The sequence below is a fragment of the Cupressus sempervirens genome, chromosome 5 (assembly GCF_028749045.1).
Source record: "Cupressus sempervirens isolate cs-2001-9-10 chromosome 5, ASM2874904v1, whole genome shotgun sequence".
NCBI classification, from domain to species: domain Eukaryota; kingdom Viridiplantae; phylum Streptophyta; class Pinopsida; order Cupressales; family Cupressaceae; genus Cupressus; species Cupressus sempervirens.
Genome location: NC_143122.1, coordinates 626,614,660 through 626,635,998, shown reverse-complemented (window position 1 = coordinate 626,635,998; position 21,339 = coordinate 626,614,660). Strand labels below are relative to the sequence as shown.

The 21,339-nt window shown below is 33.8% G+C and overlaps 1 protein-coding gene across 4 annotated transcripts; it reads left to right on the top strand.

Moving 5' to 3' along the window:
- The first annotated feature begins 4,646 nt into the window (after window positions 1–4,646).
- Window positions 4,647–20,634, top strand: LOC149557459 (lysine-specific demethylase JMJ13-like). 4 transcript variants are annotated; one of them, XM_089832115.1, is made up of 14 exons: window positions 4,679–4,815; window positions 8,347–8,476; window positions 8,572–8,644; window positions 8,786–8,867; window positions 8,969–9,081; window positions 9,486–9,642; window positions 9,757–9,976; window positions 10,100–10,153; window positions 10,283–10,362; window positions 10,502–10,779; window positions 10,952–11,323; window positions 11,609–11,880; window positions 11,993–12,112; window positions 19,636–20,634. In XM_089832115.1, the coding sequence occupies exons 5-14, from the start codon at window positions 8,970–8,972 to the stop codon at window positions 19,852–19,854; spliced, it is 1,884 nt and encodes a 627-aa protein (XP_089688241.1). In that variant the 5' UTR covers window positions 4,679–4,815; window positions 8,347–8,476; window positions 8,572–8,644; window positions 8,786–8,867; window position 8,969; the 3' UTR covers window positions 19,855–20,634. The 4 variants fall into 4 exon arrangements, with proteins under 4 accessions (XP_089688239.1, XP_089688241.1, XP_089688238.1 ...); XM_089832113.1 differs by having other exon boundaries at window positions 4,647–4,815; window positions 8,786–9,081; XM_089832114.1 differs by lacking the exon at window positions 4,679–4,815 and having other exon boundaries at window positions 8,344–8,476; window positions 8,786–9,081; window positions 11,015–11,323.
- The last annotated feature ends 705 nt before the right edge of the window (window positions 20,635–21,339 follow it).

Below are 21,339 nucleotides of genomic sequence, written 5' to 3'. Positions count from 1 at the left end.
ATCGATTCTAAGAAATTTTAGGGCTTCAGAAATCCAAACTTAGCCAAATTTCAGGGCTTCAGGATTTCAGGCTTAGCCAAATTTCAAGATTCTGCATTTTACCCCAGCTTGGTGTTTTGTTGATGAGTGGTTGTTTCTTGTGCCCTCATCATGTGCGTTGTCGTTGTTGGCTTTGTTTGTGTGTGTCAGTTTGGTAGTGGCGTTCAGAGATTTGTTGGTTGCCGGGATTGTGTTGAAGTCTTCCGTTGCGATCTTTGTGATCCCTGTATGATGTTGTCATGTGCATTCATACTTGTAAAAAAAAATATCTTGGCTTGATTTGAATCCTTGTTTCCAAGGATCTCCGGGCGGGGCATTACAGTTTCCCTATTATCAAAAGAGTTTGCATATGTTGTAGGAAGCTTTGTTGTCTATATTTAATCATTTTGTCTTTTTTCCTACTACTAATTGTCAATCATGTTCAAAAGATGAGGCAACAAGGATATCTTGATCCCTCCACTTATAATTTTTTATTATTTGCATATAGATTGCATCTCCTAGCACATGCATAGACACAAATACACACATTAGTCTATCTTAAAAATATATGTAGATAGGTGTCATTGTGGAAGTACCTAACCTATGTCACACCTTTAAAGATTTAAACATTTCAAAACCTTTTAAAAGATACCATCTATCTAAAAAATAGAAAAACCATCAATCTACTTTTTTGTTTAACCAATCAACCTTTTTCACTTATTCAATATGACACATCTTACAATATCTAATTAATTCATATCACACATAAAATACAAACCCATTTTACAATATATAAACAATTTATATCACACATTCTACATGAACACGTATTATTATATATTATATATAATCAATTTATATAACATATTTAATATAAACACATCTTACTATATCTAACCAATTTATATCAAGTATTCAATATGAACATATCTTAGCACATCTAATCAATTAATATCATAATATACAAACCCTTCAAAACTAATATTTTCCCATCATTATAAAACCTAATTTAATATGACACATCTTACAATATCTAATCAATTCATATCAAACATCAAATACAAACCCATTGTACAAGATATAATCAATTTATATCACATCTTATTATATCTAATCAATTTATATCACATATTTAATATGAACAAATTTTGTTATATCTAACCAATTTATAAAAGTATACAATATGAACCCACCTTATCACATCTAATCAATTAATATTATAATATACAAACACTTCAAAACTAATATTTCCCATCATTTATAAAACAACAAATTTGATTAAACTTAAAAATCAAAATTACTAATTCTAATGTCAAAACAAACCAAATAAAAAACAATAGAAGTAAAGTCAAAATTTCATGTCCACACACCATGGTATTGATTCTCTTAACCAGCTTACACCTAAGACTACGTAGGAACACTTTTTCCTATAAAAGAACCGAACGGTTGCTTACCTAAACACTCTCCTTACCTAAAACACATCTAATAACGACAAGCCCACATCATCGCAAGTATTAAACAAATAATATTTAATAGTTCTTGCAAACGTTTAAACTTTAATTGACTTGGGAATGTGGTGAAATGTTTTACCATGTCAAATAAGAAATTTAAAAAAAACCCCCACTGCCACCTTAGATTGAGAGTATAAATTCTTGACGTCCAAGGGCTTTCGCTTTAACATTACATCATCATTAAAGGGAAAGAAAAAGGGCAGAAATGGCTCAGATCATCTGGAGCGTACGCAGTCACTGTCAACACAATAATGACCGCCATTATTATGATGACCGACCTCCGACTTTTCAATCTGACGCCTGTTCTTTTAACTCCTTTTTTGATTTTTATCGCAGTTCCGTTCTGTTCATTTGACGGTAAGTATTCTTTCTTCGATTGTTTTTTCTGTTTGACTCGCCGAATTTTTCATTAGTTGAGCTTTCAATCTTCTTCGCAGACGAAAATGGAATAGTGATTTTAAAAATGATTTGTTTGCTGAAGGTAAACGAGGTTGAATTTTCTGTTTTTTTTCCTGCGGTGACGAAAATTGACGAAAATAGCGTCAAGATTTTAAATTTTTTTATTAGATCGAGCTTTCAATTTTATTTGCAGACGAAAATAGAACAGCGATTTTTAAAATGTTTTGTTTGTTGAAGGTAAATGAGGCTCAATTTTCTGGTTTTTTCTCTGCGCAGACAAAATTATCAGAAATTTTTATTGTAAGATCGAGCTGTCAATTTTCTTTGCATACGAAAGTACAACAGTGATTTTACAGTGTTTGTGTTTATTGGAGAAAAACGAGATTGAATTTTCTGAATTTTTGTTCTTTCAAATATTTATAATTGTTGAAAGTAAACGAGGTTGAATTTTCCTTTCACGGACTAAAACAAGGGAAAGATTTTAAATATTTATAAATTATTGACAAAAACGAGATTGAATTTTAGAATTTTTCAGTTTTATATTTAGAGAAGAAAATGAGATCTGGATTGACCTGGTTTTAACAATTGAACATTCAAATTCTTTGAAAAGAAAAATAAGGCTTCAATTTTAAATATTTATATTTATTAAAGCAAAGTAACTTTTGAAGAGCTCAAAAATAAGATGTGAATTGACTCTCACACTTTGAATTTTCAATTTTTATTTTTATTCGTATTTTTATAGTAGAAAAATAAGATTTGAGTTGACTTATTTTTTTAGATTGAATTCTTGTAAGTTTAATAAATATTTATATTTATTGAAACAAAATAGGATTACTTGATTGACTTTTTAACTTTTGACTTTTCTACATATTTATAGTAGACTAATAACATTTGAGTTGACCTAATTTTTTGAGATCATACTCATGATCCATTATAAGGATGAAAGAATGTCAAGATATAAATGATGAAAGAATTTTCAAATAAGTTTTCAAATTTTTTTTATCTCAAATTTTAAATATTTCTTTTTAAATAGAGCAAACAATATAGTGACATTGGATATTTGAAAATCTTAAATTTTTGTCCATATTTACAGGAAAAAATATGGATTGAATTAATTTTGTAATTGAACTTTCAATTTCTGTGGAGAAAGGAAAAATATCAGATTTTGAATATTTATATTTATTGAAAAACCAAGATTTAAGTATTCAATAATTGAACTACTTTGAGATTTATTTCATATTTGTAAAAAGAAAAATAAGATTTAGACTTGCCCAATTTTTGATAGATTGAACTTTCAATTTTCTATGTCGAAGAAAATAAGACTTGGAGGACAACAAATTTTGGATATTGAATGTTTGAAAATTTCTAGTTATGTTTATATCTTAAGGTAAAAAACTAAGATTATCAACACAAATTGTCTTTTTTTAAATGGATTGAACTTTCATTTTTCTTCATATTTATGAAAGAAAAATAAGATTTGGATATTGAACATTTATATTTCTAAAAGAAAAGTAATATTTATATATAGATATTGAACTTGACCTATTTTCTACTTAAGATCAAGATTTTGCATGCTTATATTTATAGAAAACAAATAATTCAGATTTGGCATACAATAGAAAGATGTTAAAATTGTTGAATTGTCTAGTAGTATTAAGCATTGCGACAAGTACAAGGAGCATTATAGAGAATGAATTGAGTGAAGAACAATTTCAAAAGTAGATCTTACTTTGTAAATGTCACCATAGAATGCTAACAACAAACATATGGACAAAAGTAAGCCTTGTGAATGGGCTCTTAGTGAGAATTGAAAATTATTGTGGGCACCCATGGGATGAAAATGACCCCACAATTGCGTTGAAAATTCCCACGTTGCTAGGTAGCCGATGACAAATGGGGGTCACAATATCGTGGGCTATAATAATACACAAATGCTAAGGATTGACAATATAAAAGATGCCAATCGACATTGGGAAGGTTGAGAGACAAGGTTTGACATTTACAACCACATCAAGAGTCAAGTCACTAAGTAGCCTCTACATTCAACCAACACTTTCCTTTGAGAGGTACAAACAGATGCAGAGTAACAAGTATTTAGTACAATTTGAATCAAGTGGAAGATGCAAAACCAAAGTAGTCGTTCCTTCCATATATACTTCTCGATATGCATTTAACACTTAGGAAAAAAATAACTACATATCTATTGTCAATGCCTACTACAAAAAAATATGTCATGTATATATATGTCTATTAGCATACTATTGCACCTCCTTTGAATACAAATGCCAAATAAAAATAAATAGATCCACTATGAAAGGCCGTAGTAATTTATTTCTTTTAATGTTCAACTAAGAATTTACTTCAAAACTTACAAAAGACAACACCCGTATTTCATTTGAGAACAGAAGGAAGGGCCCAGGTTTCGAACACCTGACCTCATCCTCCTTAACAATCGGTGTCTTGAATAAAAGGGAAAAATGGAAAAGCAAATTTTATGCAGAATAAGCAACTGTCCCCTAACGAACACCGAACACCCACCCGCCATAGGACATGTCATCCTCGGCTCGTCCTACGTGGCACAATTTGACGGTCCGATTTGTCACAAAGTGTTTATCCGTACTAAAAGACGGCGGAGATCGTCATTGGGATAGACAGCTGGTCAACTGCACTTCTGTCCTTTTCATTTATAACCAGCCCCTTGTATTACAATTTTCCCTTCTCTCTCTTGTTCTCTCTCTCTTCTGTTGCTAATTTAGGGGGCTTTTTTTTTATAATTTTTTTCGTTACTTTTAATAATGTTTAGCTAAAATACGGTAATCGCAACAGTAAATGGCCTCATCTGTTTTCGCGGCTACAGAAGCTACAAATCCATGGCGGAAATCCACAGGTAAGAATTTTCAGCGACTCATTTGGATTTAATAATTTTTTTTAATCGATTGAGAAAATGTCAAATTGCTGCCTAATGGCTCTGGATTGTTTTCGTTGTGAATTTTCTGGGTTTCTGTCTTTTGGGTCCGGTAATGTCGTCTATGGGTTGTCTGCAGACAATGTATGTTCATTTATATGCACTTCTGTGCCGGCGCTTTCTGTAAGAGAGGGGATATATTTTTTTCGGCAATTTTATAATTTGTTTTTTCGTGTAATCTTCACAGCCCATTTTTTATTTCTGTGCATTTGTCTTTCAATGTGTTATTCTTTAGAATCAGGAGCACGATTTTAGTTTGTGTATGTATTTATCTTTTCCTCTTGTTTAAATTTTGCGGAGAGGGGTTTGGCCGTCTTTGATCCGGTTGGTCGGAGCAAGTTCTTTGCCGGGAGCTGGCATTGTTTCATGAAACCCTAATGTTTGTTCTTATATTAACGTCCATTTCTGCTTGTGGGCGGTTTGGATTTTCTAAAACCGTCGGCATGCCCACATAGGGTTTCTGGGATATGATGAGCAATACGGGTCTTGTACGAGGAAGTCCTTGGGGTGCGTTGATGCGAGTCGTAGGGAGTGGCAGATTTTAGCAGGTCATTGAGAATAGCTTTTAGGATTTTATGGTGATTTATCTTTTATTTTTTTTCAGGCACAGATTTCCTTGGATTTCATGAGAATGATCTGTCTTGGTCCGTTTTTAAGAAATGGGGAGATTTAATAATAGGGAATGAGGATGCCTAGGAACTAGACCCCGAAAATTTTAGGAGAAATTTAGGAATTGGAAAATAGCAGAAAGATTTGGGAAGGTGAATTACTAACAAGGGTGGAAATGCGTTCCTGTGGAACATAGGTTTTTTATAACCTTGGGAGGGTTGGTCTTTCCAGGATTTTAGCCGTCTTTGCCTAGGAAAAATAAAATTCTCATTTCCCGTCGTATGTTCTTGAAGAAAACTGGTTGAGAGCATGAATGTTTTTTTTCCATGGTGAACTGTTGGGTGATTTTATTGGTAGGACTTGGAGGGATGCCATGGAATCTATATACCAAGCTGAAATTTATTAGCCCAACGTTACAGATTTTACACATATGCTTTGTACTAAAATATCACAGCATGAATGTAATCACTGGATTTATCCATAACCCATGATATTTCCATGGGTACAATGAGATATAGAGTATTTGAACCTGGATCACGATTTTATGCCAGTGCCATCACCTCATGTCTTACACCTTGGAAAGAGGAAAATAATTGCCTTTTCTAAAGGTCAAGGCTCTCTTAATTATTTAGGAGGTACACATCCTTGCCTTTATGCTGTTATGTTTATTGTTATGACACAAAAATTCTTGTAAATCTGAGATACCAGCTATGTTATACCATCTGTGGATCAAGGATGCGCGAAAGTCAACTCCTTCACCAAGCCACGCTAATTTTGAATTTTGAGACTGCTTAACCTTTTCAGATGTTTAGGTTGTGAATCTGGATCATCTTTGTAAGAAGCACCCCATCTTTTTGTTATACACATAGCACACATATTTGGACTTGTTTCAGGCTCGCCAAGACTAACCTGCCAACTGCAAAATAAAGATGCTACTCCAAATAATGACGTTTCTTTTGCATTTTTCAGTTGGTTGAGTCTCACGCCTGCATGGACTTGGAGTTGGTGAAACAAATCAGTTATTTCATATGAGAATTTTCTTTTTCTTTTGAAAGGCTGGTTGAATCTTATGGTCTTACAGACTTGGACTTGGCAAAATGGATCACCAATTTTGAATGATGGCTTTTCTTTTGCTTGTGCTTTTGACAGATTGAGGTTTTTTCCTGCTTTCAGCTTGTTTTCATTTGTTATCCTAACTTGGGAGTGTAATTATTGACTTTGAGATTTGTACCATTGCACCATTTGAGGGCAATTCTGTTTCCTTTTTTCTCTACTGTTTAGGATGCTTTGAATAACTATTTTTTGAAACTTTTTAAGAGATGGGTTCTAGGAAATCACCACCCATATCCACATCATCTGACATGATTATATTTAAAGCTATATAAAATTATATCACCAAAACTTTAAAGGATGTATCAAAATTTCTTCATGCATTTGGCCTTGTTTATTACTCAGAATTTGGTTCAGTACTTATTAGCAGTTCTATACTTACAAAATATGCTGAATCATACTTAATATTCTCTTGCATTTGCTTAGATGGGGGTTCCCTGACATTACTAATCAAACAATCGATTAGTAATGTCAGGGAGGTCTATTATTAAGCTCTGGCTTGCAATAGGTTTTTTCTTGTGCCATGGATATTTTTTTTCCTGAATTGTTACCCTGAAATACCTTTACTTTGCCAAGACCTTATAGCAAAGAGTGCAAGTGCTTGACAGCGTAATCATGGAATTCAAGCTGTTCTGTGGCTCATCTTTGGGAGCTATGGCCTTTTTCCTTTTCCACAGTCTCCTATTGTGTTTTTTCAATGTAATGAATGTTGTTGGATATTATTAGTTTGATTATATATATATATATATTACATCATAGTTTAGTAAATGGGTTCAAATATTAATTTAAACCAATAGTTTATAATTTTATAGTTGGTTACTTTTTCATAAAAATAGGACATGTACTTCAAAATAATAGGAACCCAACAAAAAATAATATTAATTGTAATATATATTTAGTCCTATTGCAGCATCAACTATAAAATTATAAACTATTGGTTTAAATTAATATTTGAACCCATTTACTAAACTATGATGTAATATTAGTAGACTGTACATTTATATGTTAAAAAAGCAAATTGTTGATTATGATTAGTTATTTTAGCAGGAGTTTGATGATTCATTAGGATAGTATTAGACTTGTCTCAAATTGATGAATTTGGACTCATCCACAATTCATAATAGATGAACCGGGACAGTGATGGTGACACACTGTAGTTCATGATTGCCTAAAGGGCCAAAACAGTTTAAGAAGCATGTGTGCCTGAGTCAGTTGAAAGCCAAGCACTTCCGCTTGTAGAATGTTTATATTATATTCAAAATAGTTTGATTCCATTGCATTAGGTTTTTATATACTTGGCAATTTCTATTATCTTTCAGCAACAGTTGCTTTATATTTTAATTTTTTTCCATACCACAGTGAAAGATATTTGTTGCTTTTTTAAATTTCACTCATCTTTCCTAGGGCACAGCTTTAATTTTATTTGCCCGTTGCGTATCGTAGTGCTATATTTGAAGATTGCTTGATAATGTATTTTGCCAGACTTACTCCATGGTAAACTTACCAAGCCCTTTCAAAACAGTTTGATTTTTCCTTTGTTTCTTGGTTCTTGTTAGTGGTTTTAAACAAAGACTACGTTTTTTGTTTATCTATTTCAATGCTTGATGTGACAACTCTTTCATAGTTTTTCCCTAGTATTTTTGTGCTAGAACATCTTAGGCTGCATTTTACAAGAATCATTCATACTCTTGGCTTTTACTATTTGTTTACTACTTTTTTTTTTTTCCGATGCAGTGCCTAAATTCTGAGGCACAAGATCTAATGAAAGAGAGGCAACTGGCTTGATGGTGGTGTGAAACTTTATTCATATCCATTTTTTTCTACTGGAAGGTCAATTTATTTCAGTCTTATGCACTTACTCAAGGTATGGTATATTAGTTTTGAGCCGCTGAAACAACTAACTTTTAATGAACAGAGTTTTATGTCTTTTTGTGTTTTTACATGTTTTTTTTTTCACAGGGTAAATTTGGACAGAACAAAAAAATGTGTCTGTTGAACTTGATTATGTTCAATGATGTTGACCTTGTTTGAAGTAAGTTTATATTGTAATATTACACACATAACTTAAGAATATAAGATTTCACTATAATTTAAAGCTAGTTAACTTATGTAATGATGATCAGCCTTGAAATGATTTTAATATTACATCATTTATGATTTGGATATTGAACAGGCAAGGATAAAGAAATGTGAGTGCAAAAATGAGAACAGAGCTTTTTCTTTGTGTCTTGTGATTGCTGTGGAAGTGGAATATGGTCAGTATGGATAGAGTTGCAGAGGATGTTTTACATTGGAAGGAAGATGGAAATAGTCTCAAAGAATTAAAATGCAAGGCTAACAATCTGAGTTCCAACAGGATGGATTGGATCAATAATATTCCTGTCTGTCCAACCTTTTATCCAACAGTGGAGGAGTTTGAAGATCCATTGTCTTATCTCCAGAGCATTGCCCCTAAAGCATCAAAATTTGGTAAGCTCCAACATGTATGTGGAAAATCTTGGATTTTCTGTTTTCTTTATACTTTACTATGTAGCGTTGGGACTCAACCGTTGAAGTCTTTGTTCCAAAGTTTAAAACCTTCTTTCTAAATTATCTTTATGTAGTAATAACATCAGACACAGGAGATGATGTGTTTGTTTGAAACTTGCAACTATAGATGGCTCTATAAAAGCTTGAATCTTCAACTCTCATATCAGAACCTTAGCCATTTCTGGTCTTCTTGCAAAGTTTGTAACTCATAATATAAAACTAGTTCCACATTGATCTTTGGCAGGTTGATCATCTCTGGTTATTCATTTCTTTGATTTAATTTCATAATAAGTGCATTATAGGGAAGGCTTTATTTTGTGCAATTGCTCTTGGCCACGCTACAGGAATATGCAAGATTGTTTCACCAGTTTCTACATTAGTGCCTGCTGGAGTTGTTCTGATGAAGGAGAAATCTGGATTCAAGTTCACCACCAGAGTGCAGCCATTTAAAGTTGCAAGATGGGATACTGAAGAACAAATTAAGTACTATATGAGTGGAAGGTAGGAATATTAGCAATATATTTATACATATTTTGTGAAATAGATAAGATGTACGTTTTAGATTATGGTAGTAATGTATCATGCAATTTTTGATACTGCAGTTTTCTGTTTCAGGAAATACTCCTTTCGTGAATTTGAGAAAATAGCAAACAAGCTATTTGCTCATAAATTTTCTACTTCGGCAAGCTTGCCTGCCAAATTTGTTGAACGAGAGTTCTGGCTTGAGATAATTTCAGGGAAAACAGATTTTGTTGAGTATGCCTGTGATGTTGAAGGGAGTGCATTCTCGAGGTCAGCAAATGATCCACTAGGAACCAGCAAGTGGAACTTACAGGTTAATTTTATTAAGTTTTAATATTTGACTAAGTGATGTGGTTATAAATTTTATAATGTGTGTGAGCATATGCCACAAGTCTCTAACTTCTACTGATACCTTGCCTTTCTTGGGAGCATGCAGGATATTTCAAGACTTCCAAAATCTATCCTGCGCCTACTTGAAGCTCCAATTCCGGTAATACTTTTGTCTGTAGCTTGTCTAGTCCTAGTGAATATGAGCCGTGTTTTTTAGCAGTTCAAAATATGCAGCAGCTGCCACTGCTGTTATTTGTACCCAACTGAAGTTCCATTCTGATTGGTGCAGGGGGTGAGTGATCCAATGCTTTACATTGGAATGCTCTTTAGCATGTTTGCATGGCATGTTGAAGATCACTACTTATACAGGTAAGTCTAATTTAAAATCTGTACTAGTTTTTATTCTTTGAGGATCATCATATTTGACATTATGACAGGCACTATTGTGAATTTAAAATTACACTATTTTTGGAAACTACTTTATTTAACTGTTCTCTTTTCATGGCAGCATTAACTATCACCATTGTGGTGCATCCAAGACATGGTATGGTGTTCCCGGACATGCAGCTAATGATTTTGAAAATGTAGTTGTGGAACATGTGTATGGCGCAGAAATGGCCATGCAAGAAGGAGAAGATGCAGCTTTCAGTTTGTTGATAGGAAAAACAACAATGTTTCCACCAAAAATATTATGTGACCATGGAGTTCCGGTTTATAAGGCTGTACAAGAGCCTGGGGAATTTGTAATTACGTTTCCTCAGGCATACCATGCAGGCTTTAGTCATGGTAAAGGCACAGGAAAGATTTATATTGTTGAGTGCATTTTGTTATCTGTGTCTGGTTGATTTTCTTCAATTTTTTGATTGCATTACTCAAGTGAACTGGGGTCATGTAAGGCATATGCAGTGTTTGGTTTGGTTTTTTGTTTTCTTGTTGACATATTAAAACATTGTTGTAGGTTTTAATTGTGGTGAGGCAGTAAATTTTGCATTAGTTGATTGGTTTCCATTTGGGGCAGCAGCCTGTAAACGATATGAAAATCTGAATAGAGTACAAATACTTCCTCATGAGCAACTACTGTGTAAAGAGGCAATGCATTACGCAAACAATAGAAAAGGTTCCGGAGGAGTGCAGCACTTGATGAAGATTGCATTTGTTTGCCTTATGAGACATCAGCATCAGTCCTGTTGGTTACTGAAGAAGCAAGAAGCACACATATTTTACTCTCTGGGTTATGACAGAAATGTATTATGCAGTGTCTGCAATCACTGGTGCTATGTTGCATTTGGCATATGCCAATCCAAGATGCACACTGTGTGTTTAAATCATGGTATGGCTTTCCTTTCATTGTTAGTTTTGATAATTCATCCTTTATGTTTCTTTGGATATCAAAGATGATGCTGAGATAACTTGTACTCGTAATTGTTGGCTTACATCAAAATAGATTTTATTTCATGAAGTGGCAATTTGACTGGTAGCTACAAATGCATTCTCTATGTGGTTATCCTCTGTATACACAATATGGCTTTCAATGACAAATTGTTTACCATGAAAAAACTATATATTGGACTCTTTTTTTGATTTTCTACATGCCTTGGTGTTTTTTAATTTGCAGCAATAAAATGCGGATGTGGTTGCATACCAACCATCTACTTGAGAGATGATATATCCGCAATGGAAGCAGTAGCCCAGGAATTTGAACAAGAGGAGGGGGTGTTGGAAGAATCTTTGAAAGAGCTGCCTGTCTTGCTTGATGAACACAATGATTATGTTCCATATTCTAGTGTCATTTCAGAGCAAAATCAAAATTATGTTCTTTCTTCTTCAGTGTGCTGCAGCCAAAATAATGGAACATCCTCTGGTTCTGACAAGGAATCTTCCAATGAGGTTGGTTTGGTATTTTAACTATTCAAATTGCTTGCTTACAATTTTGCCTTTTGCTTTTCTTTATTTTTTCTGGACTTTATTTTTTTTGACATTTCTCATCATTAAAATGCAGGAATCTCATATTGTACATAGCATCGGGGAAAAAGGTGATGAGGATTCTGATTGTGTACCATTTAGGGTAAAGAGACAGTGCAGAACTTTCCCTGAGAACAAAATTTTAGATCATGAAATGGTAAGGACTAGTCTCTGTGAATTTCATTCTTTTAAGAATCAGGTGCTCTTTTTGATTTTTAATACAATAATAATATATTTTTCATTCTTATAAGCATTACATGAGCCTGCAAAGCATATTCATCAAACTTAAAGTTGTACATGAATTCGTAATAATATATGACTGGTATAACATTCTACTACAGCATGATAATCATATAATGTAATGTGTTCTTTCCAACCATGATTTCTGAATACTGAACATCACATTATTGATGGAAACACTGTAATGTCCCTGCTTTTGGAGGAGTTAATTATTTACAAAGTTATCAATAAAAAAAAAATTACAAGATAACTTTATATTTAATTAACTTAATAAAGTGATATATTTTATAAAGTCGTTAAATAAAACAATCTTCTAGAGGTTGCTGGAAGAAGCGGAGAAAAAATTAAAAAGGAGGCCGACCTATCGAGAAAAAAAGAATAAATAGGCATTGAGGGCTCATTGCCTATCATGGAGATTTATTATTGATATTTGCTGATGTGCATTGTGAAGCCTAGGGTTTCTGCAATTAGTCACAATTGGCCATTGAGAACGAAAACTCTCAATTGGTACGCAATTTTGAGGGTGTGAAAGATCACCTGAATTATTGCAGCTGTGGGAAGGATATTTCAGTCCTTTCACTTGTGCTTACTTGTTGGTTTGGAGTTTCAACTGGAGTTGCACTTTCATCATATCATCTTCAGCATTCAGCCTCCAGCACTTGATCAATCCAGGTTCTTCATTTCAGTCTGTAGTTGTAACAAGTTCTTAGTTGGATTCAGACAGTTAGGGTTTGTCTGTAATGTGCCATGTTGTAATGCTTCAGTGCTGAAAATTGCATATCATATGTAAAAACATTTTGGTGATCATTGAACGAATACATTGGCACTATTTTACATCAGTTACTTAAGCAGAACAATTTCTTAATTCAGCAATATACTTTCAGCAGTGTATTAAATTTGGGGTTTTTTAGTGGTCTGTTGGTAAGGGTCACTACAAGCACCATATGTTCTATGCACGTGGCAATGAGAAATGGACCACAACAACAATTGAGTAGGCTTCTTGGCTAAAGATTCTGGTCTTTCTCAATCTCCCAACCCTTCCTCTTTAGCAACTGTACTGGTACCGTACTTTGCAGCACCTGTACTGGTACCGTACTTTGCAGCACCTGTACTGGTACAAATCTGGTCTGTACGTGTAGGGTTTGTGGGATTGTGCTTGGCATGTATGGGGTATGACTGCTGGGATAATCCAGATAATACCCACCAGAATACATGGTCAAATTAGAGTAAATATGGAAATATACAAAATCTACTATAAATAGCACAAAAGAAGGCACTTGATGAACTGCATATTGATAAAAAGATTAGTTTTCCATCCTAATATACATTCTAAGCAAAGTTGCATGAACACAGATACAGGTATTTTCAAACTCCTAACTAATATGAATACTGTTGGATATGGCCACATGTGTGTTGGTGCATTATATTATTAAATAATTTATTTTTTGTATAAATGTTTTATTATTTTAAGCCAAAGTAATAACATTTCATTATTTATAAATATTAAATTATTTTATGAAGTACTACTAAATATAATAAATCTTACAAGAAAAATATATTATCTAATAATCTATTATATTAGAATTTAATTGATTATCTTTTTTTAAAGGGAGAGTGAAAAACCAAAATTCTTATTGAAAAGAGTAAAGAGTTTCAACTAGCATGAATTAGATGATAAAGCATGTCCTTCCTCTTGAGCAACTTTACCAGGACTCCTTTGCAGTGCATCTACTGGTACAAATCTGGTCTGTACCTGTAGGGTTTGCACATTTAATGGGATTGTGCTTGGCATGTATGGGGGTATGACTGCTGGGATAATCCGGATAATACCACCCGAATACATGGTCAAATTACAATAAAAATGGAAATACATGAAATCTGCTATAAATAACACAAAAAAGGCACTTGTCGAACTGCATATTGATAAAAAGACTAGTTTCCATTTTAATTATACGTTCTATGCAAAGTTGCACGAACACAGATACATGTATTTTCAAACCCCTAACTAATATGGATACTGTTGGATATGGCTATATTGTGTTGGTGTATTATAATATTAATAACTTATTTTGTATAAATGGTTTATTATTAAATATGCTAAAATATTATCATTTCTTTATCTATAATTACTAAAGTATTGTATGAAATATTATTATAAATAATAGATATAACAAGAAAGAATATACTATCAAATAATCTATTATATTAGAATTTAATTAACTATAATTTTTTAAAGGGAGAGTGAAAAAAGCAAATTTCTTATTGAAATGAGTAAAGTGTTTCAACCAGCATGCATTAGATGATAAAGCATGTAGAGGAGATAAGTTGAAAGAGGAAATTGATTAAGGGAGGAGTGAAGGATAATAGAGTGATTCTGTCTTCATGAAAATCAAACAATAGCCACAAGATTGGATGTGTACTTAAGGAAGCAAGTAAAGAAGTAATGGTCCAAGTGGGACAAGGTTGGGAATGAAGTTAAAGTTTTTAGTTTTCAATGTTAATTTAACCATCGATTCTTATTTCTCAATCACTGAAATCTCAAACAAATTTCTAAATTTTATAGTGAAAAATTCAACAAGAATGCCTTTGACAATCAAGTCTATATGAGTTTGTCTGTCAATAATTCAGAATTGGATTGGTCAATCGCCTAAATTGCCCTTGTTCTAGCATTAGCTTTTTACCATGGGCTTGTAGTAGATAACTTTATAGTTAGAAGAGGATGTGGATATATTTTTGAAGGATCACAGTTAATGGGATATTTAGGCTATGCTTGAGAGCTTGATTAGTGGGGTTTGTTCTTGGGAAGAGTCCAACATGGCTTAAAATGTACACGGTTTCCAAAGAACGTTGGTTACAAGAAATATTCTAACAGATTGAGAAGACTACAGAGAAGTATGTTTACAACTCAATGACATTGCGAAGTAATTGACAACCTAAGCCAATAATTTGTTATAGTAGATTTAAAAGCCTAACAGGCATGCAATTGAGATTCGGTCATTGATGGGGTCATTGATATTGTTTTTGCAATTGGAGTATCAGTGTGTGCTAATTTAGTATTTAGATGTTGGAAACTTGGACAGTTGGCACAATATGTGATGCAGAAGCATCTTGCATGGGAAAATTTAAATTAAAAAAAAAAAAAAAAATGGTGGAGGAGAGAGGAAGTGAAGAAAATAGAAGGAAAAAAATTTAAAAAAAAAGGAAAAAGAGACAAAAAGAGGAATTTCTATTTTCAAGGTGCATAGGTGGCATAAATAGAAAAAATAAGAAAATGGTAATGGTTGTCATTCCATTTATCGAGGTGTGTAGGTGGAATTCTAGAAGGTTCTAGATAAATCATGCTTTTAATATTTGTTGGGCGCTTAGTTGTATTCGGGTGGGAATTAAATGTTTGTTGAAAGGTAGTTGCAACATCTTGGGTGGTAAGTGCCTATTTAAGCAAGGCATATGAGCATTTCTAATCAAGCTTTGGAAGGTCAAGCTTCAAGGTGTGGAAGCTCTTAAGGTGTAGCTCTTCAAGTAGAAGTTCTTGGGTGAAAGCTGGAAGGTGTGAGGGCTTTAAGGTGTGAAGGCTTCAAGATGTGAAAGCTTCAAGATGTGCTCTCTTCTTAGTAGAAGCTTGGAGAGAAGGAGGAAGTGAGGAGTGAGTTTTCCTGAGTCTATGGACAGAGTGCCGAATGTGAGGCAGTTTACAGCAAGATTGTGGTGGAGTTGCGAGTTTGTGAGAAGAGCTAGTGGCTGCGGTTTAGAAACAAGGAGGTTGCTTGGTGGCTTGCTAGCGCAAGTTGAGATCTTGGAGGATTCTACCAGAGTGTGGATCTGGACTAGCTTGGGTTTGGATTGGATTTTGAGGGATCTTGCAGAATTGTTATTGTAATTGCTATTGTATTTGGCCGTAACTGGGAAGGCCTTACAGCCCGGCACATTGCAGGTAACAGTTATTTTATGAATAAAGAGTTGTGATTTGGTATCAGATTTTGTGTTATTCCTTCTTGTTGTTGTGTTTCTGCTGCGTGGTTATATTGCTGGGGGCTAGGACATCTCCTTTGGGGATTCTCCTGCCTTGCGCTTCATCAATATGTATGCCATAATTTGTGTTAGAATGGGTTTAAATAAACCTAATAGGCATGCAGTTGAGATCTTGGCACTGATATGGATTTTGGAGTTGAATTATGGGTATTTGTCAATTTGGCACTTTAGATGTTTAAAATTTGGAGATGTGGCCAAAACCATAGTGAAGGAAGGAAGGGAAAAAAATTCCGTAGAAATGGTTGGTAAAGGTGTAGTAGGAAGTGCAAAGGCAAATTCAAAATTTGACCTAGGGAGGTGGGAGTAGTCATGGAAAGCTTTGAAAGGAAAAATGATGAAAATAAGCTAACCCAAGAGGAAAGAATATCAAAGAGTGATTTGGAGGAGGGGGGGATATCTTTAGGGACAAGGAGGATGATAATCTCTTTCAAGATAAGATGAATGAAATTGTAGATGGTGTTTTGGGAGAGGCTGAAGAGGAATATGAGAAAGATTTATGAGGAGAGATAAAAGATTGGAGGGTGGCATGTAGGAAAGGAACAAGGGAATGTGACAAAAAAGGATATATTTCTTTTCAAAGCCTAGCCATGTGTTGGTTGCATAAGTTTGATTATTTAAAAACTTTTGTATATTACAGTTTGTGTAGGTTGTTGAATCTAAATGCTTTTAGCGCGGCTATTTGGGTTTGGGCGAGCATGGTAGCCAAGTCATATCATTCCCATTCCCTTATGGAATCCTAGGGGAAGGGGGTGGTATATTCAGTTGGTTAATATACATGTTTTATTTTTATTTGAATATAATGATTAAGTACAGATCCCAAAAAATTGCTGTTTTTGTATTTGATACTGTACTTGCCTTAGATATTAAGTCTACAACAATGCTATTGGCAGTTGAACAATATTACTCATTTGTCTCTATCAACATCCCACCATTTATGCATCTTATATTCTTCACATCGACATCCAAACATTACATGGGCACCTTCTAAAAAGCAACCGCCTTCTCTTTCAGAGTGACACCTTGTAATTTGTATGGACCAAAACATCCTATCATTTAGGCAACTAGTCTATTATTATTCATAAAGTAATTATAGATTCCAATTTGTTCTTTAATCCCTCTCTGAGGTGGGCATGTTGGAGACCTAGGTACTAGGTTAATAGATTACATGAATAGTTGAAGGCTAATTTTGTAGGTGAAGGGGCTTGAGAAACTGTATTTGATTGCTGACCTGAATTAGCAGGTGCATATTCACACATTCCAGAGGCTGTTTTCACCTCTATCCACAATATTCATGAACCAGTGATGTTATATGGGCAGCATCAATCAGAAAACCTTTAATTTTCTGGGATCAAACAGATGTATAGAAGTACTCAGAACATATCATTTACCTAATCATGCAGTACTCTCAGAAGTAAAAATTGATAAAAATATATCAGAAGTTGTGACCACACAACTAGGACAACCTTAGTGCGATTATACCACAATTATGCAGGACAAAATCAGTAAAAATATTTTGTCTGATTTATTTTAAAACCTGCAAGTTATTTTAGGGGTGGGGGGTGGTTAAAATCTAGTGATTCATAATTTTTTTCATGATGTCTGCTTCTAAGAAGTGATCCGTCTATTGTCAATAGAAATGAACTATTGTGAACCACTAGTCATCGATCGTGACTTTGATGAAAACTAAGTTGGAACTACCAAGGAAGATTGGTCTTAATTTTTGAAGGTCACGGAGAGTTAGGCATTAAGTTTTAGGTTAGTTTTTAGTCGGTGGAATCACCAATAACATACTTGGTTAGATTATATAAGAAAAGAATGTAAGTATTTCTCACATTTATGAAACATTCAGATGAGGTTAGTAATGGCAATTCCATTTTCATGGCCTGCTCTGTGATGCATAATGCTTTGAGGATGTGAACATCCTGGTGGATTTTCCTGTAATATGTCCGCAACTGCAAACTCATCCTTACAAAGCTATAAACTATTCATAAACTTTCAATAAATATTGTGTGAATGTCTTCCATATCAATGTTATACATTTGTGATATGTTTTATGTAATCACACGTGCCACCAAGCAGTTCTCCATACCCTTTTTGAAAACATGCTTGCCACTAGTTGGATCTTTAGAAGAAATGCCTGTGGAGAGCTATTTTAGCCTTTTCTGGTTATGTAAATGATAGGTGGACTGTAGGTTGCAAAACATGCTATGATGTCTGGGCTTTAGCTGTTTGTCTCTTGAAAATTTCAGGGGCCTTTTTATTATCTCTGTAGCTGTTGTTTATTAACTTATTAATTTACTGGCACAAATGCACTATACTTTCAGATTCTGTTGCTTGAAATATTCAATCTATTATAGCTATTATGTGACATCTACTATAGTTAGTTATTGTCTTAATGCCTTTTGAGAAATGTGCTATTGAAAGCATCCCTGCAACTTTTTCCATCCTCTTAGGTCCCGTATAGCAGAAAATCATCTTTTTTGGTTAAATATAGATTTTTATTTGAAGCACATAATACAACGTTATTATGGCTCATGATTATCAGGTTTATAAATTTATAAGTTCTTAACTAACCAAAACAAATTTTATTTATTAATTCTATTTCTTCTGCCGGGGCTCATTTTTACACCATACTCCTTTGAATTCTAAAATGCCCGAGTTGGTGATCTCACCACAGGCCTAACCCAGACACTTACGCATTGACACTTTTGTCTTGTTGATCCCATGCTAAGATAAGGCTGGTCTGGTATAAATATAATTGTGAATTTGCATTGTTGTTATTTTTTGTTTTGTAGGAATTTGCATTATTATTTTGAGCATTTTTAAGGTTACATCTTATTTTCATTGTTATGTGTTAGACATAATTTTTTAATGTTTTATTATATTGTATAATATACATTTATCATAGTAACACAATTTTTTTGGCGAGTCTCTTTTAATATCTGACATCAACTTGTATTTTCAGTTTGTTGGTGGGGATGCATGGGTAACATTTGAGGTTGACATTTTCATGATATGCAACTAATAATTAGTACATTCAAGTTTCAACATTGATTTGATGTCTATGATATAGTTTTGGTCATTTATTCATTATCTGATGTGAACAGAACATTGAAGCAAATCCAGACATCTGGACTTTTATTTCCCTCCTGTTTGCACCAATATTCTTTTTAATTTTAATTATCATGGTAACTATAATTCTGATACATTATACATGTATTATAATTATAGTTCTCACTGCAATAAGTTCCATTTCAAAATACCAATTTGTTTTAAATGGGGGCATCTTGGGTTGCCTCTAGGTCCATGTATACATACAACGTTTGGGTGTACATTATCAGAAGCTTTCTCAAAGCTAATACAATACTGTTAAAAGTTAAAACAGACAGTTACAAACTTTTTTTTTTGCAGGATTATATCCATTCAAACAAAATCTTGCAAGAAGCTGAATTCTGTAGGCTGGAAAACTTTGTGGAGAAGACAACCGATCCTGTTAAGAGTGGCAGTGACATAGGCCAAAGTACTCCAAGTAAAGCTACAGATGTGCCTACCAGTCAGCGGAGAGAAGGTTCCCTCAAAATTAGGCTAAAAATAAGAGGCCCTTCTCTTCCTGTTGGGACTGCCACATGACATGATCAAACAGATAACATGACATTTGTATCATATCAGGAATTTTTTACAAATCGTGTAAAAGTGGCGAAGACACGAGATGTTCAAGCTTCAGAGGAATCAAAAGTGGAAGGGCCTTTAGCAACTTTTATTTCATTCTGAAGGCTCCTCTACCTGATATGGGATCTGACTAACCATAGCCCCCTTATTCTAAATACAATTTTTTCCCAACATTGAATTAGCAGCATGTTACCTAAGTGTCCCGTGTACAGAATTGAATTGATTCCTGACTGCTGCTAAGAATTGCTAGAGGCGTTATTCTTCTACGGAAATGCCTTTGCAAGGGTTAACATTTTTCTTATTCCAGGCTTAAGTGGGATTGCCTGCCAGATGGACAACTTAGAATAGATAGAGGTCAACAATTCCATCTTCTCATTTGGAAAAAATCCTTATTATTTGGGTAGAATGTAACAACTAATATAGCAGGCCAAACTGTAAAATAATGCTCATTTTACTTTCATTTTTTTCATGGAGCCTAAGAGGGGACATTCCCCTATTCTATTTTTGTGATTTTCAATTTGAAATGTTATTCTTAGGCTCTATGAATTCTTTATTCTTATGGTGCAAGAGCACTTGAATGTGAATAAAATTCAAATTTGATGTAAACCAATGGCTTACTTTGCCAGGTGTCATTTATTTCAGCCGTGAAAGGGAATGAAAATGAAGTGACCTTTCACTGCAAATTTGCATTTCTTGTAACTTTCAATTCTGAAATAAAGCTTCACAGGTAAATATCTCACATTTTTGGACTGCAGATGCAAATGTTATGCATTACAACCTGACCCACCATGTTATATTGTGGTATTTTGTCATTGTATTACAGATTGCTTGTTTAGTTATAACTGGATTTCAGATCGCAATGCAGTGGACTTACATTGATGAGGACATTTTTCTTTACATAGAAATCTCAGATTTTGCCTTGGATTCTTAGTAGAAGGTTATGGGTGGTCAGTCGTAAGGTTGCTGTTCTATTAATAAATTATGATTAGATAGATTATGATACTCTTACTTGTTGACATGCTGATAAAATAATTGCTATTGATTGGAAATTGCTAAGTTGTGATGGGATTTTTTGGCACTCCTCCCAAATTTTGTATTTCATGCTTGAAAGTTTTCTTCTGGGACTTTTGTGGCCATCATTTATTTCTGATCTGGTAGCTCATAAATGTGGCATGTTGATCAAGTTTAACTCACATTTTATTGACAAAAAAACCATGGGTATAAATGTGTTTTCTACATGCTGTTTTTAAAACCATGCATTTTCTCTTTCAAGATGTCAATTTTTAATTTAATACATTTTGTATTTGAAACAAACTTTTTTTTTCTGTTCCACTTCGTATCTCCGCAACCCTTGCTCTCTGTGGGTTTTAGAGTCCACATCAATGTATGCGACTTCAGTGAGTTGGGACTCCAAACCTTGCTTTCCACTTCTCTTGCTAGCAGGCT